At 28.9% G+C, this 26,256-nt stretch overlaps 2 protein-coding genes across 2 annotated transcripts; one reads left to right on the top strand and one right to left on the bottom strand.

Annotated features, from left to right (window-relative positions):
• The first annotated feature begins 402 nt into the window (after nucleotides 1–402).
• Nucleotides 403–15,040, top strand: LOC117179059 (ubiquitin carboxyl-terminal hydrolase MINDY-3 homolog). The gene is made up of 5 exons (XM_033370696.1): nucleotides 403–887; nucleotides 3,223–3,613; nucleotides 11,173–11,441; nucleotides 12,278–12,575; nucleotides 14,683–15,040. The coding sequence occupies exons 1-5, from the start codon at nucleotides 791–793 to the stop codon at nucleotides 14,984–14,986; spliced, it is 1,359 nt and encodes a 452-aa protein (XP_033226587.1). The 5' UTR covers nucleotides 403–790; the 3' UTR covers nucleotides 14,987–15,040.
• Nucleotides 15,041–16,531: 1,491 nt separating this feature from the next.
• On the bottom strand, nucleotides 16,532–25,079 carry LOC117179058 (chitinase-3-like protein 2). Its single transcript, XM_033370695.1, has 6 exons — nucleotides 24,932–25,079; nucleotides 24,271–24,537; nucleotides 20,217–20,498; nucleotides 19,903–20,139; nucleotides 19,397–19,820; nucleotides 16,532–17,245 (listed from the first exon to the last, which is right to left on the bottom strand). The coding sequence occupies exons 1-6, from the start codon at nucleotides 24,988–24,990 to the stop codon at nucleotides 17,114–17,116; spliced, it is 1,401 nt and encodes a 466-aa protein (XP_033226586.1). The 5' UTR covers nucleotides 24,991–25,079; the 3' UTR covers nucleotides 16,532–17,113.
• Nucleotides 25,080–26,256: the final 1,177 nt, after the last annotated feature.

Raw genomic sequence — 26,256 nt, 5'->3', positions numbered from 1 at the left:
AATTTTTAAATTTTTCTTCTTCACATGGTTTGAAAACGTTGAAATAGTAACATATTCATGGTATATCCAAATAATATTTTATTATTATGCAAGTAGAATTTTTTATCATGCTCGAAAATGTCAAAAATTGTTTGGACAGTGGACCGCAAAATGCATTTTTTTTTAATATGTCTAGAGTACAGCATGGTGGTTAAGTAAAATGCTCCCTAAATTAGGTTTTTCAATAGTTACTTCATAACTATAAAGACAATTCAACTGAAAAATGTTGGGCTATCCAAAAACTTAGTCTTGCAGCTTTTATGGAAAGCGGACAACCTAAGCCCCCCTCCCCACCCGTTTCGTATTTCTAACCTAAAACATTTTCATTTGTAACTGCTCTCATAAGCAAATTATCACGTGGTTGATTATTAAAATTATCTTAGAAAAGCTGCATAACTCTGCTCCCTATTTTACGCTACAAGCGCGGAATTTGATTCGCAAATTTTGAAAAAATTAGAGTATTTTGGATATTTTGCGTGGCAGACGTCGCAGTCGAAGGCGTCGAAGGTGTGGCTTGAGGCAAATCTAGTTGTTGAGTAAATCGTGGCCAAGAGAATCGCAATGGCGGCGTACTTGGCAGATTTCGTGGTTGCAAAATAGGTTATCAAACGTCGTCTTCTGGCAGCGAAAACCAGCTGTAGATGAAATTTGAAAAATAACTGAATACACATCGTGAGAATATGATCTTTATAAAATAAATCCAACTTTCACGGTGCGTTTTAATCTCCCGTAAGAAATTTCCCGCGAGTCTATGATGGCAGAAAATGCTGCAGAGCTCTTGGAAAATATCAGAATTCTCCTCTGGGGACCTACTGTCAAGGAGGATGTCTTCAGACGGTGGGCACAAGGTCAGTTTACTGTGTGTTTATTACAAAACAAAAAAAAAGTGGGTTCATGTTTATAAAGATGTTGTTTATTACATAAAGTGATTCGAAATTCGCACATGCCAGTAGAGTTGTTGCTTTGTATAAGCTGCGACTTTTTTCCTGCTTACATCACTGCGGTTGTATGAAGAAGTAAAGAATATTATGCTACTCATTTGCATAATGAAAGGAGTGAAATATTTTTAGATCTATAAATGTTAATTGATTTTTTTTAAAGACTCTTCAGGTTTAACTTTTATAATTGTTTTTTGTGGAATTTGAAGAAAGGGGTTTTATCTGGAAAAGTAGAAAAATATTGACATATATTATATACACAAATTGTGAAAATTAAATAAACTGTAAATAAGAATAAGAGAAAATGTGAGCTATTATGTTAAAAGGTGTCGCTTAACAAAATGTTTTCTTCTGATAAGTTTGCGTAGCAAATTCTTTTGTTCTGTAGATATACAAAGCTAACTTTTGTGTGACATCGTGAATTCTTAGAATTTTGGGAATTATGTTTCTGTGAATTTAAATATTTCAAAATATATGTAAACAAAGTATATAAAGAGAAATTAGATAAGTAAAACCTCTTGGTATTACGAAAGTGTTTAAAAAAACAAAATACTAAAGAACTGGTATTTTTTAAATATTTTAAACCGGTAGAGCTAGTTGCAGGGATCGCAGTCTTCCTCCTACTGTCCCGCATTCCCCCTTTTCCCCTATTTCCGAAAAACTTCCGCCTTTCTCTTTAAATATAGGAAATTTAAAAATATAATTTTTCGTTTTACATCCACAAGATTATTCTATTTAAAACTATTTAGGATTAAGATACAATGGAATAGCGATTGTCATTATGCTAACAATTTTTCAAAATTTCCAAAAAGTATGAAAAATAAGTTTTTCTCGCATATTAAAAAGCCTAATCGAAAAATTTCGATTACATCAAAATTTAAGAAAGAATTACAAGATTTACAACTGAACTTAATAAAAATTTTCGTTTAAACACAAACCTAATCTCTTATTTTCCTTAAATGGAGAAATCTAAGCTTGTCTTTGAGACCAAAATGAAACCAGAAAAATTGTATTTTTTATTCAAAAACTTAAAAATTAAAACTGTTTTTAATTTTAAATTGCTTTGACTTAATTTGGCAATGTTTGTAGGTAAGTCTAGTTTTTCTTTGGACATTTCAAAAATAAAAAGTAGATACTGGTTTTAGTGTCTATACAGTTAAAACTTCGTACCGTTTGTAATTAAGCCATTTTGATTTTTTAATATTACACAATGTATAGAGGTTTTAAATTCAGCAATTTCTAAATTATCAATTGTACCATGCAAATATTGTAATTGCAAAAGTAAGACTTTTCAAATATACCTTGCTAACTAGAATTAATCAATTCTTAAATTACTTAACTCCTTTTAAATTTTTTTTGAACTTTTAATATTGCAACGTGGAAATTTATGCACGTCAACGCGTGTATGGCACGCGTGTCTTTTATTTAAACTTTTTTTTAGAGGGATTTCATATATAATTTTAATTAAATTTGTATCCAAAGAATTCCAAATGGTTAATACGTATTTTAATGGACTTTTACGATTTAAAGGGATTTTAACGGATTTCTAGAGAACTTTAGAGAATGCATTTATTGTAAGAATGTCAACGTATTTCAACAGTTTTAAGGGATATGAAGGAATTATAACTTTTTTAAGGATTTAAAATATTTCAAGTTATATTAAAATATTTTTAAACATGTCAAAATATTTATTTTCAAATTTGTTATAACTTTATATTTAAAAACTGTTGTTATGGGTGTTTAAATTTGATGTGTGTTTTAATATCAGAAAATAATAATTCAGGGACCTAAACGCACGTTTCAGGCCCATGCATTTGTTGCTAGTATGAAATAAAATAACAAATCTGTGGAAAGAATTAATTAAACTTAATTATCGTGATTTAATTATTAATAAAAAAAAGTTTTAAAAGACGAAATATTCTCAGCTTATGAGAAGGATTTAAATATTTAAAACGTATAGAAATTCTTTATTTATCCAATTTTTTCTAGGATTTTTTTATAGCGCCATGAATTGCTTTTCAATGACCTACGAATATTCAATTGAAAACTGTAATTCATTAATGGCAGAAATCATTTAGAATTACTTAAAAACTACAGAATTTTTTATTAAATGATTTTTTCTCATTTTTTGCACGTAAAGAGGTATTTAATCTTTACCACATTTTCGTGAAAGTAAGTATCTTATTTTCCCTTTTTTTAACTCTTTCTGTGCTGTGATCTCTGTAATTGAACAAATGTGTCCCAGGTTTCTACTTCAGTCCTGACGAGCCGACAGCACTAGTACAAAGTGAGGGAGGTCCATGTGCCGTTATCGCTCCTGTTCAAGCATTTATAATAAAACAGCTGTTGCAAGAGTGCAACATTTCGACGTGGAAGCACATCAAAGCAGAAAAATGTGATCAGCTTCTCGTGAAAGCTGTGACGGAAATCTTAGCACAGGCTGCTGATGTACAAAATCCAAAGTATTCTATCATATTTTTAAGCGAGTCTAGTGATATGGTAAACGGAGAAGTGCCTGACGCTGTAACTACAGAGGAAAGTTCGACAGAATCCGAGGAAAGGATATCCGAAGATACCCCAAGTACAAGTGAAGGACGGCAAGATTCACTATCTGAAAGCTTTCATTCACGCTTAAGGTAAATATTTTTCACTTTGTCAATCTTAATTTGTAATAAACAGGGTTGTTACCAGAACTGGAAAACCAGTATGGCCAATGATCGGGAAAACCGTGAAATAGACTGGAATTTTTTTTTGAAAAAAGGGTATTTTTCAGATTTGTTTTTACCTTTGAAATAAATATCGTCTCGCTCTTCGAAACAAATGTGTTTGGATTTCAAGGGCTGTAGTACAGAACTAGATAACCACAATTTTTACAAAAAATGGGCTTTTAGCATTAAAATTTCTTTAAACGTCTAATACATATGGTGTTAAAAGGTTTTATTTGAAATCTCATTTTTAATATAGTAATAAAAAGATTTCTAATTTAAAAGAAGATAACTGACTGTACTCTTACCGTTTTTTTTTAAACCTTTTTCTGTCCATATTCTTCCCCCTAAAAGTTTTAAAATACAGTAAAATAATTAAATACTCTTTTTTTCGAAGAAAAGGCCCTCAAATAAAACTATGTGCTACTTTTTTCGGCACCAAAGTACCACCCGAATTCCGACTTAAAATCTTAAATCTTTATTTTCTATCATTTTCATCGATGAAAACTTTTTTATTTTGATTCAGTCTCGCATTAGTTCGGGAGCAAGTCCTTTTTATTTTTTTAAACTGTAAAATAGATTTTTAGTCGCTGTGTAAAAACAATTTTCAAAATCTATAAAATTGTAACCTCAGAATTCCTAAACTATTTACTCGGAATTGGTTAACATTTTCTAATTAAACTTATTTTGTCCCAGTTTAGAAACTCACTATCTTGGGAGCAAGTTTTTTTTTGTTATTCAAAATGAAAATTGTACTTTTTATCATGATTCGTATCCGAGCCTGTTCCAATTTTAGGATCCTGTCACTGAGATTGTAAGATTCCACATTCTATTTCTCGGAACTGGTTAATTTTTTTAATCATACATTTTTGGTCTCAAATCAGAAGCACTTTAGCTCAGGAGTAAACTTTGATTTTATCTTCGAATGGTGATTTCGATTTTATAGAATGTTATTTCACTCTGCTGAAAAATTCGGATTTATTTGGCTATCATGTTCTGTACTACAACCCTTCAATTATTGTGCTCAGTATTACCAACTATCTCCATTAAAATATCGAAGCTGATTTTATATTTAGGAGTTGATAGAAAGTTTAAATACTAAAATTCCTTTTATATTTGAGAACTTAATCATCCTTTTTAGGGTTTTAAGACGGTAATTACGTAGGTAACATTAATTCATATAATTATTTATCAATATTTGACATAATAAAGATATAATATAGGGATTCTCTAAGCGTTTCGCAAATAAATTAAAAATCTGCGCACGTTCTATATATTTTGGCTCTAAATATAAAATTTACCCACTTCTGGTTAGTTCGGGGATATGCATGTATAATGTTACTAAATATTGCCTAGATTAAAATTTTATTTTCTATCGAAAATCCAAGGTCGATATTTTGGATCCTAGGTCACAAAAACCGAATTTCTCCTAAACTACGATAGACAAAGTGGACCTTTTTCCTTCGGAATGTCTTCATTTATATTCTAAAATAACATCAGTTGCTTTCTTGTGCAGAATTTCGACTGCGGTTCACTAAATCATAAACTTCGAATTCTTTCCCTTGTTTCTCCCGTTGCCCTTTTTTAAAAAATAATTCCTCTTTTTTTTACTGTTTTCAAAAAAATTACCGTTTTTCGCATAAATGAGAAAATTTCCCCTTTTTCCATAATTGAGATATATATTTTTCGTTCAGAATTAATATCTTTTGGTCGAAAATTCCACTATGTGGTTGAAAATTTAATTATTTTGTTTGAAATTCAACTTTTTTGTTTAAAAAAAAATTCCGGTTGAATGTTCATTCTGTTTATTTTTCTGTTCTTATTGTTCTGTTTCTTATTCTTCTGTTTTTATTTTTCTGTTCTATTATTCTGTTCATATTTTCGGTTCAGAATTCATCTCTTTTAGCTAAAAATTCTAGTATTTAGTTAAAAATTCACCTATTTAAAAAAAGTCATCTTTTTTGGTTGAGAATTCAACAGTTTTGTTGAAAATTCATCTTTTTGGTTTAAAATGCCACTATTTTGTTGTAAATACTATATGTTTCGACTTGAAATCTTAGGAATATGGTACCCACAATAATATTATTTAAAAGAATTTATTCCCCTATTTTCTTGAAAAATCACCCTATTTCTCCTATTATGAAATCACTTTTACATGAATTTACATTATGTATTTTACTTTGTAGTTCTGATATGTTTAATTATTTTCAAAATTTATGTGAAGTCACGGAATTTTGAAAAAAATATTGAATTTTTTTTATTCGCACCTACTTCGCAGTCCTAATAATTATTTTCGAAGTGAATTGATACGATTTGATATGATGATCATTCTAGAAGTGTTTTAAATTTTATAATAACATTAGTGAGAATCAATCAGATTGCAATTATGATTGAAGAAACTTTTACATTTTCTGATAGTAATAATTTCTATGATCTTGTACGAAAACTTTTTATGAATTTCTAAGCAATTATACGAAAAATTTTACGAATTTTTAATGCGTTTTGGACTTGGAATAGTTTTTCTCTAGAAAGCGAGAATAAAAAATCTTAGATTTTCGTACTTAGGCATAGAACGGCGTACACTTCGCAGGCAATTTTTCGGTGTAATTAGATTATTTGTAGTATTTCTTAATTTCATTTAATTCATACAATAAATCTAAAGTTTTTAAACCTCGAAATGATCTGATTTTAAATTTGCATATTCTAAAATTATGCAAATATTGATACTGAATCTGTACGAGGTGTACCAGGAGCATCCCTCTTTAGAGAACGCTTAAAATTTTGTCAGTTTGCCGGTGTCTCTCACCATTATCGAATTATCGCGAAATTAATTTTTTTGTCATATCATTGGGTTTAACATTCCAAGTGACACTTTTTCTGAAATCTCCATTTTTCTCAACAATCGCAGTTTCTTTCGCTCATCATTTTTAAATAAATAATTGTTGATAATTCTTGAAAACCATGCATTTATTGTTTCTATCTTTCAAAGCTGCATTGTCTGCTTCATATTTTTTTAAAGATTTTTTTTTACTTTTATGCTGTTTCAGTTAAGTATTATAATTTTTGCAATTGTAATCAAGTCACAAGTAAACCTTTCTATTGCTTTCAATTTCAAATCGTTATTTAAACTTTTCTGAATCACTTTAATTTGGTATTTCTTTTCGCAGGGCTTGCTTTTCAGGGAATTTTTCATAACTTGATGAATTTTATACAGCAAATAAAATGTACGGTAACAGGGTGTTCAGCGACCTTGAAAACCCTGAAATCTGAAATTCTTCTCGAATTTTATGAAAACCTTGGAAACCAGGAAATCTCCTTGAATTCTTCACGAGAACCTTAAACAAATATTGCTAATGAATTTTTTTATTTATCAATATATAATTGATTTTTTACTCATTGCAGAAGAAATAAATATATTTCTAGGCATTTTTCGTAGACTATACCAATTATGTTATAGATTGCAATAAACAGACTTTAATAGTGTGAAGGTTTCAAAATATTTAAAGTATTGAAAAGGATTTAAAACACCTTACAATGATTTCACAGATTTCAAAGACTTAAAAAAGGCGCGTCCACCAAATTTTGAAAGATTTGAAACGATTTCAAAAGGTTTCAAAACATTTTCGAAGATTTGAAAAGACTTCACTAAAATTTGAAATAATTCCATGATTTCGACGAATAAAAAGCTTTAAGAAAAGTTTCACAAATATTTCAAAAGATTGGCAAACATTTCACTAAAATTTCCCAAAGATTTCGAAGATTTCATAAAGATTGCGAGGATTACGAAGATTTGAAAAAGTCATTTACACCAAATTTCAAAGATTTCATCAAATTTTTGAACATTCCCAAAGATTTTAAAACTTTAAAAAGATTTCAAAGATTTTAGTGGTATAGTAAGCCCGATTTCTAAGTTTTTAAAATATTTTATTAGCATTAAAAATATTTTAATGATTTCAAAATAATACAAAATATTTCAGAAAGATTTCATAAATATTGTCAAGATTTCATTAAATAATCACAAAGATTTCAAAAGAATATAACAGTTCCAAAGATTTCAAAAAGGGGGTAAATCAGATTTCAAAACGTTTTAAAGACTTTAAACGATTTCAAATATTTCAAAGATTTCAAACGAATACGCAAGATTTTACAAAATAAAATGAAAGAAAGCTTTCACAAAGATTTCATAAAACGTCAGAAAAATGCACAAAAATTTCCAGAATTTTAAAATCCAATAGTTTACATAAATTTAAAAAGATTTTTGAATATTCAAATACGCCTTATGTTCGCAAAAAATTGAGAATTTGTTTATTAATGGTTTTGCATTCTTTAAAAATTGATGGCCAAAATGTAGAAGAAAATGAGATCTGGAAAAACTTTATTTCTTGACCTGTAAAACCTGGAAAACGCTTTGAATTTCGTTCCTAAGAATCGCCGGACACCACGGATAACTGTAAATAATCGTCATTTCATAGTTGCTACATCTTAGAATTTTTTCTGATTGATGACTAATCTATTACCTATTATCAATTTTAGCTATTACTTCAATATTATCTGAAAAGCAAATATTTTGTTGAGAATAAGTAAAATAAATAGGTCGACTTACGTACATAGATATATGAATTTTCCTATGATAATTAAGAACGTTTACTTATTGCGGGTTGAAACGGACTATTGTACATATGCAACTGTGAATGTGTTTATTATTTATGCACTGACTTTTTCGGAAGCTGACAGTGAAATAAAAACTAGAATAAACCTTTTATTCACCTTATTTTACGAGATTATTCTTCTTTAATAATTTTTTTTGTCATAACCTACTATTGTGAAAGAACCATTCAGCGCGGAAAAAATAGCTTATGAGTGAGACAAAAAGTACACTTGAGTCCCTATTTTGTATTCCTATAGTGACTAAAAGACCTATTATCGATCTGGTGCTCTATAGAAATTCATAAGTTCTTACAAAAACCTATTTCAACATTATGAAAAACTAAACCTTTATTTTTATGTCGTCCATTTTTCTATTTTTTCTTAGAAAATAGTTATATTCATAATTGTGCGTAGAAAAGTCTTATTTTGAAGAATTTCTACAGATCATGAAGTTCTGGAAAATCGGGTAATAAAATTTTGCAGATTGAAAACATTTCAATTTCAATTTCCAACCAAAATTAAAACATTGAGAGCATTTTCAAAATTTTCAAGTTTTTTTTCTTCAAATTTTAGAAATTTTTGTCAAAGTTTCTTATAGATGGGTAAAAGACTTGCAAGTTATCCAAATAAAATTTTCGACTTTTATGGAAATTAGAAAAGTTACATACATTCCAAAATTTTCAAAAAATAGAAAAAATTTTTTTTTTTAATAGATCCAAAATTTTCACTAGATATAAAATATATTTCAAAACTATTCTAGCCGAATTTTTTGATTAGCCCACAATTTAAAAAATTACAGCATTTTCAAAATTCAATTTTTTTTCAAATTTTAAAAGATGTCAAAAGTTTCTTATTTACCAGTAAAAGACTTTCAAATTATCTGAATAAAATTGGTAATTTTTTATGAAAATTAGAAAAGTTATATACTTTTCAAAAAATTGCAAATTTCCAAAAAATAGAAAAAATTATTTTTTTCATGGATCCAAAAATTTCAGTCCAAATTTTTACTAAATACCAAATATAATTCAAAACTATTCTAGTCGAATTTTTCGATTAGCCTACAATTTAAAAAATTAGAGCAGTTTCCAAATTTTCAATTTTTTTTCCTTCAAATTTTAGAATTTTTTGTCAGTTTCTTGTAGATGGGTAAAATGTTTGCAAATTATTCGAATAAAATTTTTTATTTTGATGAAAATTAGAAAAGTTATATACGTTTCAAAAATTTGAAAATTTTCAAAAAATAGAAGAAATTATTTTTTTCATGGATCCAAAAATTTCAGTACAAATTTTCACTAGATATCAAATATATTTCAAAACTATTCTAGCCGAATTTTACGATTAGCAGACAATTTAAAAAATTAGAGCATTTTCCAAATGTTCAATTTTTTTTCAATTTTTAGACATTTTTGTCAGTTTCTTATATGTGGGTAAAATACTTGCAAATTATCCAAATAAAAATTTGAAAATTTTCAAAAGATATACAAAATTATTTGTTTCATAGATCCAAAAATTTTCAATAGATACTAAATATATTTCAAAACTATTCTAGCCGAATTTTTCGATTAGCCGACAATTGAAAAAATCAAGCTTTTTCAAAATTTTAGACCATTTTTTTTTAAGTTTCAGAAACTTTGTTAATTGTCTCTGATACCTAACAAGAATACTTGTAAATTATCCAAATGACAGTTTTAATTTTGATTAAAATTAAAAATGTTATATGATTAATTTTCATAATTAAATAATAGATAAAACTGCTGTGCTGATAAATAAATAAATTTTAATGGAGATTTTTCATAGATATTAAATATATTTGAAAATCACATCCAAAATTTTTACGTTTCGGCACTCACAGAAACCGAAAATCATAAAATCGTATCGGTGTCTGACTGTATGTCTGTCTGTATGAATGTATGGATGGTTACCTGAATGTCGTAGCCACGCTAAGCTTTGAAAGATTTGTCCAATCAAGTTAGCCTTTGATATACTTCTTAAGGTTCTCAAAATAAAGGTTAAGTTCGTTAATTAGATATTTCCAACTGAAATTTAAAAATTCAGAACATTTTCAAAATCCATAAGTTTAAAGCGTTTTTTAAAGTAGATTTTAACCAAATTTACCAATTATCTTGATGAAGTTTTTCAAGTGAACACAAGTTATCGAGCGCGAAGTGCGAGTTTCGTAATGAGAATGTAATCGTCAAAGCCGCATGTGCTTTGAGAATCTTCTTTAAAAAAAAAATCGAAAAAAAATTCGGTTACAATTTATGGTTTTAATTCCTCAGAAGTTTAAATCACAGTTTTCGATTTAATTTATAGTACGCGAAAGCATAGCCGCGCGCCCTAGGCGCGCTCAAAGTCGGCAGGAGGCGCAGCGTGCAATGAAAATGTGCCCACGCAGCAGACATATTTTCTTATTTTTTCGTAGATAATTGTAGCTATTCACAATTGTGTGTAGACATTTTCTAAAAATAAAATATGAAAAAATATTAATTTTTCTGTTGTAGACATTCATAAATTTTTTTAGAAACTTTTTATTTTTGATACAAGACCATAAACCTTAATAATTATTCGTTAAAAATCTTCATTTTTCATACTTTTTAGTTTTTTGTACCAAACTGTTACAAAATCTATAAATTTCAACGATCGCCTGTAAAAACGACGTTTTCATAGAATGTGTTGTAATTAAATAGAATAGGTCTGGAAATCGTGTAAAAGTCATTGATCTTTGTAACCGAACTTTTGTATCAACCCTAATAAAGCAGTGATTGCACTCAATTCCTCTGTCATTTTAAGAGATATAAGATGTTTTGAACCAAAAGATGCATTTCAACGATATTAATTTTCAGGATACTGTCAGTAGAAAACATTGGCGAAGTTGAAAACTTTTTTATGGAAAGAATCAGTTTATTAAAAGAGTCGTTTGGAGTCCTGGTGCTACTCTACTCAGTTGTGTGTACAAAAGGAATTGCTGGAATGCAGGAGGAAGTTTTAGACTCTTCAGAATGTTTAATCGATTCGACTTACGGTTACGGAAGCCAGCATCTAATAAATCTCATGTTAACCGGCCGAGCAGTTGGTCACGTTTGGGACCATGATCAAGACGTCGGTGGACTCAGTGAGATTATAAATTTAGAGAAGCATTTATTTTCATTTCGACACTTTAAGGGCATGTGATACTTAGAAAATTGTCGATTTTACCAGTTTTAGGTTCCGCCGGCTTTTTTTCTAGAATAATAAATATTTTGTCTTAAAAACTTGGAGAATGATAGCGAACATGCTAACGGACGTCCCCACACACTTTTTTTGTAGGTTAATTCAAAAAAGTTTTATTTTAGCAAAATGTGCTTAATTTGCATAGCGCTTAGAAAATAGTATCGATTGTTTTCAGTGTTAGATTCCCCGGCTTTTTTCCTAGAATAAGAAATAATTTGCCTTCAAAATCTGGGAAATGATAGCGAATATGCTAACGGACGTCCCCGCACAATTTTTTTTTTTTTTTATCAAAAAATTTTTGATATTGCTAACAACGTGCGTGTATATTTCGAGGTTATGTGTGTTACAATTCACCCGAGCGTTACTTCCAAACTGCACAATATTTTTGGACGAAAACTTTGGACTTACAAATAAACATAGTAACTAATCTCCCGGAACTAACCTTGTTTGCAGGCAATCAAAAAAGTTTATTTCATAAATAATTTCCAGATTATCGGAAAGGCAAAGATGAAAAACGACGTAACCTCAAAATAATGCATATGCATACAATTCTTATTTAGCACAATACATTTTTTTGTTATTATCCCTCAAAAAAGAGTCCGAGGATCTTCCGTTATGATATTTTATAGCATTTCCGAATTCAGTTTTTAAACATTTTCATTTTTGTGGAAAAAAAGCCGGGGAAACTGTAAGTATCACATGCCCTTAAAACAAAACGTGCCCCTTTCTTTATTACAGAACTGTTGGGCATCGACAAACAAAACTCGGTAGGGTTCCTGGCGTACCTCGAGCATTTGCAATATTGTGAAGTTGGCGCCTTTCTCAAATCACCCTCACATCCAGTCTGGGTCCTAGGGTCAGAGACACATCTGACTGTACTATTCTCCCCCGAAAGGGATATTGTGAGACCCGAGACACCTGCGGAAATGGCTAAACGGATTTTTAATAAATACAGTCCAGATGGCAATAATTTCATCCAGACGACATTGCTTCAAGACGTTCTTGCGGAGCTGAACTTAGTGAATGATTCGGAATAGTATGTATAATTAATTGTTCTTGGTGGATTTAATTTGATCAATTTGTTCAATTTTGAATCGTCAGGACTTAGATCGTGCGATTTTTTAAACATTTCTTTGTTAGTGCGACTTTTTTATAAAAAATACGACTCGTATCAAATTTGTAGAAAAAAACTACCCAATCACTTAAAATACCTCAAATTAACATTTGAAATTGATAATGTTTCATGAAAAACCTTTTTAACTTGATCAAATGTAAATGTAAACTAATTAATGATACTTAAATCGAACTGTATTTCGAGTATTAAAAGTTAAATAATTGATTTTGAAAAGCGATTCTAACTCTATTTAAAATTAAACAATTTACAGAACTTCACGTTAAAAATTGAACTGTTTTAATTTGAAAGCCTTACTAGTTAAACAAATGTAAAAGTCTGAGTGAATCTCTATAAAATATTTTCAATTTAAAAATAATTTCTAACTCTATTTAAACATTGTCTCAGATTAAAATATTCCTTATCAGCCCCCTTCATTTGACATTTTTTTATGAAGATTTTTTAAAATATATATTAAATATGTGCCATGGCAAGTGAAATGTTTTAAAGTAAACTATTTAAAACTGTTTTTTCTCTAATAGAAAGCCTCTTGAATGGTCTATTTTTAAAGTGTGTAATTTGTTAGTTAAATTGTTGGAATTTGTTGCAAATATTTTACATAACATTTAAAAAATTATTAATTCACAAAAAACTCGAATAATAATAAAAGATATGTAGAAGTTCTCAGAATATTCATACTTAATTTAAAACTTCAAGAGATTTACAAAATTGTCAAAAAAGAATCTGAAAAATCTTAAAGAATTTTTTTTTTTAATTTTCTACGATTTTAACAAATTTGTAGGAAAAAATTTAATAATTTTTAAGTTATTCAGAAGCTTTAATTTTTGGTAGAATAATTTAAAAATGGACAAAATTTTTTAAAATTCGAAACAAAATGTAGATTTTTGAAAATTTCAAATAAAATTCTTAAGGTTTTTAATGATTTTGAAAGGGTTCAAGATAATAATGTTTTAAAAGATTTCTGGAAAAAAAATAATTTCAAGAGAATGCTTAAAAATATTTCAAAACAAAAACGTATTTTGGTGTATAAAATATAACAAGTGAATAATTATAAATTTGTAGCAACTTGGAATATAAATAATTTAACTTTAATCTAAAACGTGTGCAATTTAAAAGAAAATGTTGATCGTTCAATTTTTAATTTTTCTGACGTATAATTGCTTAAAAATATATAATTTTGAAAATTTGCAAATTTATTGATTCATTCATTAATTTAGAACATTGAAAATGATATTTTGTATTTATGTTATTTAACCAGAAATCTTTGCGGTGTACGATTTATAAAAGTTAAAAAAAAATATTTTGCAGTTTGACTTTTGCTTTCATTTTATATTTGTTAATTATTGCGAATTTGAATAAAAAACGTTTAAGCTTCCATTACAAAAGTTTGAAATTCAAAAGATTTACACTTTGTGTGTTTTAATTTGAAGTTCAGTTTATATATGAAAAAAGTGGCTATTTGAGCCTAAACTTGCATATTTTTTTTACATTTTTTTCAAACCCAACTTGCGTCCACGCCAAACACGATATCGAATTGAAAATTTGGGAAATTAATTATGAAGCACTACGAAACCTTTGTGTTGTCCTACATTTTTACAATTTTTAAAAAAAGTTTGTTTTTTGTAACAAATTTTGTTGTGCTCTTTTCAGAATTATACAAATTTGATACCAGGTAAACGTTTCTTAGTGCTTCTCATTTAATTTCCCAAAATTTTAACAGTTATTATTTCTGTTATATAAAATTTTAATGCGAATTTTCCTAATTTTATGCTACTTTTTTAAGGGCTTCTAGTCGATTCGAACTCTGAATATTTAATTTTCAGTTTTAAACGTTTAAAATTTTTAATTATCCCGCATTAGATTCGATAATTTGGATATTCTTTTGTGATACATTTATTTAGTTTTGAAAGCTTGAACTTGCAGAGTTAAGTAACCGAGAAAAATGTTAGAAAATTGCGATTTTGCAATAACAAAATTTCGTATAGTCTTTTTAAGAATCATATTTTTTTAGCGTGGACATAATAAAGCAAAAGCTAGATAAGGAGAGTCTAGGTATAATTCTCTTCAGTGCATTCATGGAGGAGTTTTTCTCGGAGCAACAGCCAACGGGCCCGGACACCTTCACTCTTTATCATTACAATGGATTATCTCGCAGCAATCCAGAGAACAAAATTGTCTATCACAAAGGTCAGGTAGTTCTTCTGGAGAGCAATCTCAAGTGTGTTTCGAACAACAACATGTTGACCTGTCTGCAGACCAAATGGCCGAATATCGAAGTCGAGTGGGACAATAATCTGCAACCGAGTTTAAATTGAGAGACTGTATCACAATTCAGTGGCCATTTACATAAAACTTGAATCTTGAGGCGAGGGTCTCGTAATTGTTTACCTTAAGAATCCTTGCTCCAAAGAATTGCAGTCGGCAGTCTGGCGGAAGGATCGGCGAATGCAGGATCATTCAATCGAGATATTCCTAACTATCGTATTTTAATTAGTACAATTCAGTTTCCTCCTAATTACCTCTTAGATAAAATAAATTTATTTTTACCTTAGAGATTTATCTTAAGATTTGATCTCAAAATTAGAAAAGCTCGTGAGTTTTACGTAGAAGACCAAAATCAGTCCGAAATAGAGTTGGGCTCAGTTTGTTTAAGGCTACGTAGTGAAAGCAGGGTGTCTACTGAACGGGAAATGATGGGGAGTTTGATTCAGTGACCGAAATTTTTCGTACGAAAATTAATATCAAAAGTGTTTTGCTATTTGACTACTATCAGTTTGTTCAGTGATGGAACAAATAATGAAAAAGACTTGATTGTCGATAATGACAATAATATAAGTGATGACGTTTGCAATTTTTTATATTTTTTGAAATTTTGAAATTCGGTGCAAATGAAGCTAGTAAAATAATATTTATCTGAAATGGTAAATATATATTATGATTTTTATTTGAAATAAGGAATTTTCCAAAATAATTAAAATCCGTCTTGTAGACACTCTGACAAATGTATGCCGGCAACTTGCCGCGCATTAGCGTATATGTAATTTAATTACAGACCATAACTTACAGTTTTCCAAACTGAAATTAAAATACTTTCAACAATTTTCTGAAATCACTACCCGCTCGGTTTCGAAAAGGTCTTTAGTCTCACTTTTCTGAATGACACCTTCAACTGCAATTCTTTCGCCGAATATCCTATAGACTGAATATAGCGGTAGAAATCGCTGCTTTACGAGGTAGAATTACAAAGTAATATAACACACAAAGAGCGCCTTCTTAACAAAGTAACGTAATTATTTAAAAAATTTGTTATAACTTAGGCTGTACAGAAATAATTCTTGGAAGTTTCTCTGGCAAAAAGAGAAAATGATTGTGTAAAATGAAAATGGAAAATTTTTTTAATTTTGAAATGGATAATGTGCAAAGAACAAGTCTGTACCCTTCGATAAATCTTTTAATTCTCGTCGCTTTCTCGTAGGGATTTCGAAAGTGTTTGAATTACTGATTCCAGGACTATCAACTTTTTGACTAATATCGCTGGTTTCTGCGATCATCGTTTTCTTTTTTATGTTCACTCTTCGATATCGAGTCCCTTGTACTTTAGTAAAGTTGAGTAAAAAAACATTACCCAGATTTCCTCAGCACTATTTGGTTGTATTTTTATATCTGACACTTTTAGTATCACGTGTTACTAAACTGTTATTCACACAATTTGCCGTTTTCCCGAAACGCAGAATTCTATATCCGAAGAAAAACCAAATGTTTGCGTAATCGATCAAAACCAACTGGATTATGTATTAAATTATTGAAAGGGAACTTCGACGAATGATATCTTTTTGTAGAAATTAAAAAAAAAGACTAAATTTGAGGAACAATTTTTTATTTTTTTTCGTAATGCTTGTATATATTTCTTTCAATGTATGGCGAAACATTTTATTTCATTCGTCAAGTTCAATGTATCTGAAATAATACTGTGATGGACTTAATATACGTACAAAAGTACATAACAATTACTTATGGGAAACAAAGATTCCTGCGTTATTTCTCAAGTTCCCAGTCCTGAATTATTTCTCTTTCTTCGTCTCTCTTCCATAAATAGTTAAAATCACTGTCTTTAATATCTCAAATTAATATTGCAGGTAATATTACATTTTAAAATATAGAAAGTCAAATGAAATCAAATAATTGCAAATTTTTATAGATTATAAAATTTAACTAGTATATGCCTATTTAAATGTAAATGCCTTTTAAGTGCAATATTTTACTCTTTGGCTGCAAATTATGCGTAAATACAAACTGGAATGCCTCCAACACTTAATGAATTGCATTGAATTCAATTCAATTCAGAAGATGAAATACTGCCTATAACGCCTTATATAAATAATATTTGTACCAGAGTAGCTACTTTGAAATTTGAATCACAGTTAATTTAAGCTATCTACTTTTCAGTTAAGGACAAGCTTGACGGCTCGAATCAGCGGAAACGTTTCATTCTTGGAACAGGTAGCATTCCAGTCGTCACAATTTAAAGATAAAATCATAGCACCTTTAAAATCGCTGGACTTAATCCACTTTGCCTGGAAGAAAAAATTCTATTATAGTTTCAATAGCAAATTGTCATATTATAACAAAGGGTTAACCACAATCAATTTTGAGGTTGATCTGTTTTTAATTTTTTAAATATTTATGCACTAAGAATTCGGTTGAATTCGATTGTATTTGAAACCAATTCATCAGAATTCAAATAATTTAAGGAAATAGAAAAAATCAATATAATTAAAGGAATTCAATAAAAAGGAATTCAAGTGAATACAAAAATTCAAGCAGTTCAGAATATTTCAAGTGAATTGAAAACAAGTTTAAATGTATTCAAGTCGATGTGAAACAAATTCAGAAGGCTTAAAAATATTTTTAAAAATGTATTTCAATTTGATTTCAAGGGAATTCAAGAAATTAAAGAAATTCAGAAGACTTCAAGCGCATTGAATAAAATATAAAGAAATTCAAGTCGATGAGAAGCCAATTAGGAATTTTTTAAATTCAAAGAATTTAATCCAAGCGAATTTGAACCGAATTCATGAGAATTAAAAGTATTTAAATAATTTAAAGTATTCAAGAACATAAAAGAGAATTAAACAAATCGAGCAATTCAGAAAATTTCAAGCGAATGGAAAAAAGTTCAAAGAAATTCAAGCCGATGTTTAGAAAATTCAGAAGAATTAAAAACAATTTAATTCAATCGGATTTGAACAGAATAAGAAAATTAAGGAATCTCAAACAATTACAATAATTAAAGAAAATTCAAGAGAATTAAAAAAATCAAGGAATTTAGAATATTTCAAGCGAATTGAGTAAAATTTAAAGAAATTCAACTCGATGTGAAGTAAATTTAGAAGGATTAAAAATAATTTTTTTAATTCAAAGAATTTAATTCAAGTGGATTTGAACCGAATTTAAAATAATTAACGGGATTCAAACAGTTGAGATAATTGAAGGAATTCAAGAGAATAAAAAAATTCAAGAAATTCAGATGATTTCAAGCGAACTGAAAAAATTTGAAACAAATTCAAGTCGATGATAAGAAAATTCAGAAGAATTGAAAAGAATTTAATTCAAGTGGAAATGAACTGAGAATAAAAAAGCGAGTACTTTAGAAGATTTTAAGCGAAATGTAAAAACTTTGAAGGCATTCAAGTCGATGTGAAGCAAATTCAGAAGAATTAAACAAGTTCAAAAAATTCAATTGGATTGGAACCGAATTCAAGAAAGTAACTAAACCCAAACAATTGAAATAATTCAAGAGAATTAAAAAAAATCAAGGTATGCAGAAGACTTCAAGCCAATTAAATAAAATTTAAAGAATTTTAAGTCGATTTGAACCCAATTCAAGAAAATTAACGTAATTTAAACAATTGAAATAATTAGAGAGTGTTAAAGGAATTAAAGAGATGTCAAGCGAATTGAAAACAATTGAAAGAAATTTAAGCCGGCGTTAAGAAAATTCAGAAGAATAAAAAGAAATGAATTCAATTGGATTTGAAGCGAATTCAAAATAATTAACGAAACTCTTACAATTGAAATAATTCAAGAGAATTCAAGAAAATAAAAAAAAATCAAGAAACTCAGAAGACTTCAAACCAATTGAATAAAATGTGAAGAAATTCAAGTCGACGTGAAGCAAAAGCAGAAGTAGTAGAAAGAATATTTAAATTTGAAAGAAGTTAATTCAAGTGGATTTGAACCGAATTCAAGAGAATTAACAGGATTTAAACATTAAAAATAATTCAAAATAATTTTAGAAAATGAAAGGAATTCAAGAGAATAAAAAAATTCAGGAGATTTCAAGCGAATTGAAAACAGTTCAAAGAAATTCAAGCCGCGACGTTATGAAAATTCAGAAGAATTAAAAACCATTAATTTAAATTGGATTTGAACCGAATTATAGAGAATTAGTGGAATTTAAAGAACTGATAGAATTCAAAAGTATTGAAGGGAATTAAAGGAATTAAAGTGATCTAAAAAAAATATTAATAAATGCAAGAAATGTAGAAGATTTCAAGTTAATTTAAAGTACACCTGAAATCAGTTGCAGTTAACCCTTGCATTTTAATTAATAAGCTTCTGCTTTAAAAACGTTAAATTGCTCATTTTTGAGCGGTTCGTTACATTTTGAGAATTGTTAAGTTAGATAATCCTCAGACAAATTTGTACTTAAATGCCAGTCTTACTTTTTCAATGACGCTCGTAACGTCGTCGTAAGAAATCCACTCTTCATTCTTGTAAGCATAAGGTACGCGACTATCATTTAGAAATGTTGACTCTGCACCACTTTGCAGAAATTGGCATATAGTGGTGTAGGGAACAAAACTATCATCGCCAAGTCTGCCAACTCCTTTTGCAGGAGCTTGTACATCATGATTCAGTGGATTTTCTAATTGGTAGGAATGACCGTAGGTTGGAATGCCAATGACTATTTTCTCTTTGGGCATTCCCTTGGAAATCCAGTAGTTAGCGGAATAATTTACGTTTAGAGTTGACAAATATCCATTTTCTATTGATCGAGAAAAGAGAGGTGAATTCAGTCCAGTCACAGGATAGTACCAGACATAGGAATGATAGTCGTAGGACATCAAATTTACGAAGTCGACGTGTCTAAAAGAATTAATCATTTGATATTAATTTGATATGCACATAAAATTTTCATTCTCAAGTTGGCCTTTCAGTTTTGACTTACTCAGCGATTGCTGGAACGTTATAACTCTGATCAACAATAGCTTCTGGAGCTGCAACAGCAGCAGTAAGAAGCAACTTTTGATCACTTCTGTTAAATTCTTTTCTCAATTCTTGAAGTAGCTGAATAAAATGAATCTTCTCGTTATCATTTGATCCCAGCCAAGCTGGAAACTCCCAATCCAGATCGAGTCCATCAAGATTGAATGTTTTTGTGATATTTAGGACTGATCTGATAAAACTATAAAATAAATTGGACATAATTATTAAAAGTCGATATTTATTTTTAATTTGACAACATTTTTAAAGGGTACTTACATTTTCCTATTAGCATGTGTCTTTGTCATTTCTGGGAATCCAGACTTGAGCTCGTTTATTCCGCCAGCACTGACCATCACCTTGAGATTGGGCTCATGGCTTTTAAGATTGGCGATTTGTCTATAAACCCATGAGTACTCGCCCAAGTTGAGAGAGCAATTTAAAACCCTTGCAAAACCCACGATAATATGCGTACAAATATGAGGGTCAACGTGCGACGGAATGAGCCCTTGCGACGTGTTCATGTCTTGTGGTATGGAGAAATAGCAGACGATGATTTTCCTGAAAAGTATTCTCGATATTTCATTTCCAAAGATCATTATCGGGAAAAAAACGAGTTTCTTTCAATTTTTTCGCGACGCAAGACGAATCAATATAAGGAAATCAGAATTGAAATAAATAATGTTAAGAACTGAATTCATTGATGCAAAAAAAAAAGATAAACTAGATGTGAAAGATATATTTATTCATTTGACGTAGGGTTTCAAACTATTTCAAGGGATTTCACAGATTTCAAAGAAATTTACAGGATTTCAAAATAGTTCAAAGAGTTCAAATACATATGGATCTCAAGGAATTTCAATTGATTCCAGAGAATTCCCAAGGGTCTTAATTCTAAATTATTTCAATGGACTTTGAGGGACTTCCGCAGATTTTAAAGTTTCTAAGAAGATTCGAAAGGATCTTTTAAAAGATTTCTACACATTTTCCAACACGTCCACTAATTTTAAGGGAACACAAAAATTGCATTGATTTCATTTCAATTGGAGTGAATTAAGAAGAAACACAGGTAAATGAGAAAAAATCGATGAAATTAATAAAAATTCAAGGTAAATAAAAAAAAATTCAGGCGAATTGAAAAAAAATTTAAATATAAAAAGTTTGTTTTAACCGAGTAAGTGTGAAATTAATTTAGAAAAATTCAATGGAATTCAAAACAATTTGATGAAGTATCTAGGAATTCAAGTTTAAAAAATTAAAATAAGAACTTGAAGATGAATTAACCAAAAACAAATCGAACAAGTCCATTGAATTGAGTAGATTTGAGTGAATTAAAAATAATTCAAAAGAATTCTAAAGAATTAAGGGCATGTGATACTTCGTTGTGTGGTCAACCGGGTACAGTTCCCCCGGCTTTTTTCCGACAAAAATGAAAATGTTTAAAAACTGAATTCGGAGATGCTATAAAATATCATAACGGACCTCCCCGGACTCTTTTTTGAGGGATAATAACAAAAAAAATTTATTGTGCTAAATAAAAATTTTATGCATTATTTTGAGGTTACGTCGTTTTTCATCTCTGCCTGCAAACAAGGTTAGTTCCTGGAGATTAGTTTTATTTGTAAGTCCAAAGTTTTCGGCCAAAAATATTATGTAGTTTGGAAGTAACGCTCGGTAGAATTGTACCACACATCCTCGAAATATACACACGTTGTTAGCAAAATCAAAATCTTTTAAAAAAATAAACAAAAAAAATGTGCGGGGACGTCCGTTAGCATGTTCGCTGTCATTTCCCAGATTTTGACGACAAAATATTTCTTATCCTAGGAAAAAAGCAGGGGGAATCTAACACTGAAAAAATCGATACTAATTCCTAAGCGCTATGCAAATTGATCTAAAATGCTCTATAATATTCAAATCCTTTATAATCCCTTCAAATTATTGAAATAAATTAAAAACTCTTCAAATCCTTGGAAATCTTAAAATACACAAAAACATTTTAAATTGGTTAAAACCCATTAAAACTTTTTAAAGTTTTTGAAAATTGTGTGAAGTTTTTTAATATTCTAAATCTTAATAATACTTTTAAAAACCTTCGCATTATTGAAATCTGTTAAAAATTGGTAGGAATCCTTTAAAATGCCCTAAAATATTTCAAAAGTAATCAAGAAAATTCGGAAATATTTTTAATTCAATAGTGCTCCCATGTGTCAGTTTATTGAAAGAAAAGTCACTAAAGCAACCTTTTCAATTAAAAAAGTAACTGTAGTGACTGTTTCTTAAAAAATTGACTAAACAGTGATTTGAGAAAAAAGTGAATTAAACTGACTACGCCTTGATTATTCTAGACATTTACTGAATGATACTTTAAAAGAAATTCCATGAATTGTTTCTGTCCCACAAAATTCTCTGCCTTTCCCTTTTTTTCAGGTTTTTTACGACTCGGATATCCGGAATTGGCTATCGTGGAAAAAATAGACTTAATAAAATGCTGTAATTCAGAAAAGTTGTCCCAAATGGTGTAGTCCTAAAAGAAAAAGTGGCCTGACGGCACTTTCCTTTAAGTTTGAGGGGGAGGGGGCTAAAAATAAAGCTCGATGAATATGGGGGGGGGAGATTATAAGTGAAAATAACTTTACGAATTTAGATAAAATTTAGAGCTTGAAGCCAATAAAAAAATCCAACCATATTTTTGGGTAAAAGTTAATTTCTTATTGAAAAGACTACTATTATATATCTTTGGTTCGGAACTCATAAACTTCTGTTAAAAATTGTAATATTATTTGCTTGAAAATTTAATAGTTTTGTTGAAAACGCAACTATTTTGATGAAAATTTCTTTCAGATTTGGTTCAAAATAAATTTATAAAATTTAAATTAAACTATTCCATTGTTATTAAAAATTTATCTTTTTTAGTTAAAAGTTCAACTGTTTAGTTGAAAATTCATATTTCTTTATATAAGTCCATTATTTGACTTAAAGTTGAACTACTTTGTAAAAAAACAATTTTTTGTTTTTAAAGATTCATAATTAGAGTTAAAAATACAACTACTTGCTTTCAAATAAACTTTTATGTTAGAAATTTTACTGTATTGTCGAAAATTAATATTTTTGGTTTGAAAATTCAACAAATTTGGTAGAAAAGTAAACTATTCGGTTGAACGTTATACTTCTTGAGTGAAAATTCATCTTTTTGGTTGAAAATATAACAACTTAGTTCACATTTTTTTTATTGCATTTTTTTATCGAAAATTTAATTATTCCATGTATTGATAGAACATTAATCTTCTTGGCCGAAAATTCATGCTCTTGGTAGAAAATTTAACAATTTTTTTCAAATTAGTTTTTTTGCTAAGTTATTTTTTATAATTTTTTTTCTCTGAAACTGTAAACATTCCATTTTTGGTTGAAACTTTATCTTGTTTATTGTATAGGGTAAAAATTCATCTATTTGGTAAACAATTTCTGTAGTTTGTTGTAAAGTCGTCTTTTTGGGTAGAAAATTATAATTTGTTATTAAAAGTTTAACTTTTTTTTACGATTCAACTATCTTGTTAAAAATCATGTTTCTTGATTTAAAGTGATCTTTTTTTTTGTAATTCATCTTTTCCGACTTAAAAGTCAACTGTTTTCTCAAACATTCGACTTTACGACCTAAAAACTTTACTCTTTTGTTGAAAATTCATCTTTGATGGTAAAAAAGTCATCGTTTATCTTTTTTGATTGAAAAGTAACTATATTGTTAAAAATTCAATTATCTTCGAAAAAATTCTTCTTTTTGTCTTAAAAATTGTACTATTTGCTTAAATATTGAACTATTTTTGGAAAAATCTAACATCTATTTTATCGTTAATGCAACTGTTTGGTTATGAATTAATTTATGATTTTTTAAATATGTCTATGTGTTGAAAATTTATCTCTTTGATTAGAAAATCTTTTTTTGGTTGAAAAGGCAACACATTTTGGCTTGAAATCTTCGGAATTTAAAGTGTTTCGTACTTAATTCAATATGTTTTCTACGTTATTTGAATGCAAAAGAATGTATGTAATAATTCCAAAATTGGTAACGTAGTTTATTGATGGCCTATAATTGCGTCTGCGTGAAAAGAAAATGGCATGCCACCACCAGGCCTTAAAAAATACTAATATAATATTACAATATAATATAATAATATTCCAAGGACATAGTTGTTTCAACTTTTTAATTTAAGCCCTTATATGGATGTACGGTTGCTGACTAATAAATTTATCGATCGCTTATCTTGTTTTATCTAGAACCTAGAATCTAGGAATGCGATAATGAACTGCTATGATTATTATTATAATTATTTACCCTGTTGACTTTTGGGAAGAATCATAGCTTGATTCGGAGGCTGTATTCTTGACCGAATTCTGGTTCTCCTTCGTCGATTGGGCATACATCCGAGCCCGTTGTAACCACGCAGTAATCTGGGCATTTTCTATTTTTTCTCCCACAAAAAATACCCGGTCCCTGGTATATCTTGCGGTCGAAATTCCGACCCAAGCACGAGTTATGAATAACGCTCCAACCGTTAAAAAGGTTAGGACGAGACAAACGACCTGTTTTCTCCAACGAGGTCTGGAATTAACCAAACGAATTATTCATTCTCGCCAGCTCAGCTAAAAAGGTCAAATCCTTAAAAGGCAAATTTAATCAGCTCCAGCCTTGACAATATCATGACTTTGCGAATCGTAAACAACGCAAGGATAATGAAGTCAATTAAATTATTAAATTCAAACTGCTTGTGGTAAAAATAATTACTGAATAATTTTCTAACGATTATTGTATTCTTCCATTTTTTATCATTTATTTTCCGTTCTTCTTTATCAAGGTTTAATTCGCTATTCTAAATTTTATATTGAATTACTAATAATAAGAGATCGATAAAAACATGTATGGAGTGAAGCTGATACTCTATATATATGTATACAGGTTTTTGATAGAAATGTTAATTTTTTCATGATATACTTACTTTTGTATGTCAGCTAATAATTCATATTTTGTTTGAGGCCCAGTTGTTTGATTAATCATTGATTAAATTATAGTTTTTTTTAAAGATAAGTAAAGAGCACGGCACGACACAAACAATCTCTTTTTCATCTGTCACTGTCATTCATTTAACAGCTGTTCTTCCTTTTGCTCCTCCTTATAAATACAAACGCAAGAGCCAATCAGAAAGCACCTCTCAAAATCTTAAGATACTACCAGATTCAAATCACCCCTGTTTTTTCTTTACAAGAAAGACCGTTTTTTTATTTTAACATCTGATTAAGAAATTTCAATTCGAGCTTTATTATCAAAATAATTAAGAAATTAATAACCTTCATAAAAAAAATAACATTATATACAAAAGTCAACACCATAGACTTGCGTTTTCTTTTCAGTTCCTTGAATTCTACCAATTTTTTCTCAATTTCCGATCATTCTCTTGATTTCACTTGAATTAAATTCATTAAATTGACTTCAAGTTTTTTTTAAAATTCTTTCGAATTCGCTCAAAATCAACTTGAATTGCAGTCTTTGAATTTACTTGAATTACATGCTTTGGAATTTTTTTTAAATCTTGTTAATTCTTCTGATTCGACTACACTTCGAATCCGCTTGTATTCATTCTTTAAATTTACGTAAATATTTTAATTCTTTGTAATTACTTAGATTTTTCTTCAAATCCGCACTTAAATATCATTGAACTTCGTTTCAAATCTTCTGAATTCCTTGAAATTTTTTAATTATTTTGAATTTCTTTACTTTCTTAAACTCCATTCATTGCCTTGAATGTCTGTAGTTCTTTTGAATTCTTTCAATGCTTTGAATTGCGGTCATTCTATTTAATTAAATTCAATTGAATTTACGGGAATTGTCTTGAATTCTTTCGATTTTCTTATTCTCTTGAGTTCATTTACAATCTTCCTTTTCATTTTTTTAAATTTGTTTAAGTCCGTTAATTTTCCCGAATTTATTTCAAACCAACCTGAATTCCTTTCATTCTATCTAATTAGTATTTTAAATACTTACTATTTTCTTGAACTTCGTTAATACTCCTTAAGTCTTTCAATTTGTTTCAAATAAACTTGAACTAAATACTTTTAATCATATTTAATTTTGTATTGTCCTAAATTCTCTGAATTCACTTTAAATTCACTTAAATTTCGTGTTAATTCTTTTGATTCTTACGAATTAATTTTAAATCTACTGATTTCTTTGGATTCTTTGGAATATTCTCTAAATTCTCTAAATGATCTGTAATTCCATATTACATTTCTTATTTTTCAAATTTTTTAAAATGAATTTAATCAG

Source organism: Belonocnema kinseyi, chromosome 8 (assembly GCF_010883055.1).
Source record: "Belonocnema kinseyi isolate 2016_QV_RU_SX_M_011 chromosome 8, B_treatae_v1, whole genome shotgun sequence".
Taxonomy (NCBI): Eukaryota; Metazoa; Arthropoda; class Insecta; order Hymenoptera; family Cynipidae; genus Belonocnema; species Belonocnema kinseyi.
Note: the sequence above shows the minus strand (reverse complement) of the source record. Positions and strands in the feature narration are given on the sequence as shown.

Bases quoted from the DNA above. Each gene is read 5' to 3' on its own strand.
- LOC117179059 (XM_033370696.1), top strand. From the start codon at position 791: ATGATGGCAGAAAATGCTGCAGAGCTCTTGGAAAATATCAGAATTCTC. The intron at 3,614-11,172 runs GTAAATATTTTT...ATTAATTTTCAG, and splicing joins AGCTTTCATTCACGCTTAAG to GATACTGTCAGTAGAAAACA. The intron at 11,442-12,277 runs GTGAGATTATAA...TCTTTATTACAG, and splicing joins TCAAGACGTCGGTGGACTCA to AACTGTTGGGCATCGACAAA.
- LOC117179058 (XM_033370695.1), bottom strand. From the start codon at position 24,990: ATGATTAATCAAACAACTGGGCCTCAAACAAAATATGAATTATTAGCT. The intron at 24,538-24,931 runs GTAAGTATATCA...GGTTAATTCCAG, and splicing joins TTATTAGCTGACATACAAAA to ACCTCGTTGGAGAAAACAGG. The intron at 17,246-19,396 runs GTAAGACTGGCA...TTTTTCTTCCAG, and splicing joins TTACGAGCGTCATTGAAAAA to GCAAAGTGGATTAAGTCCAG.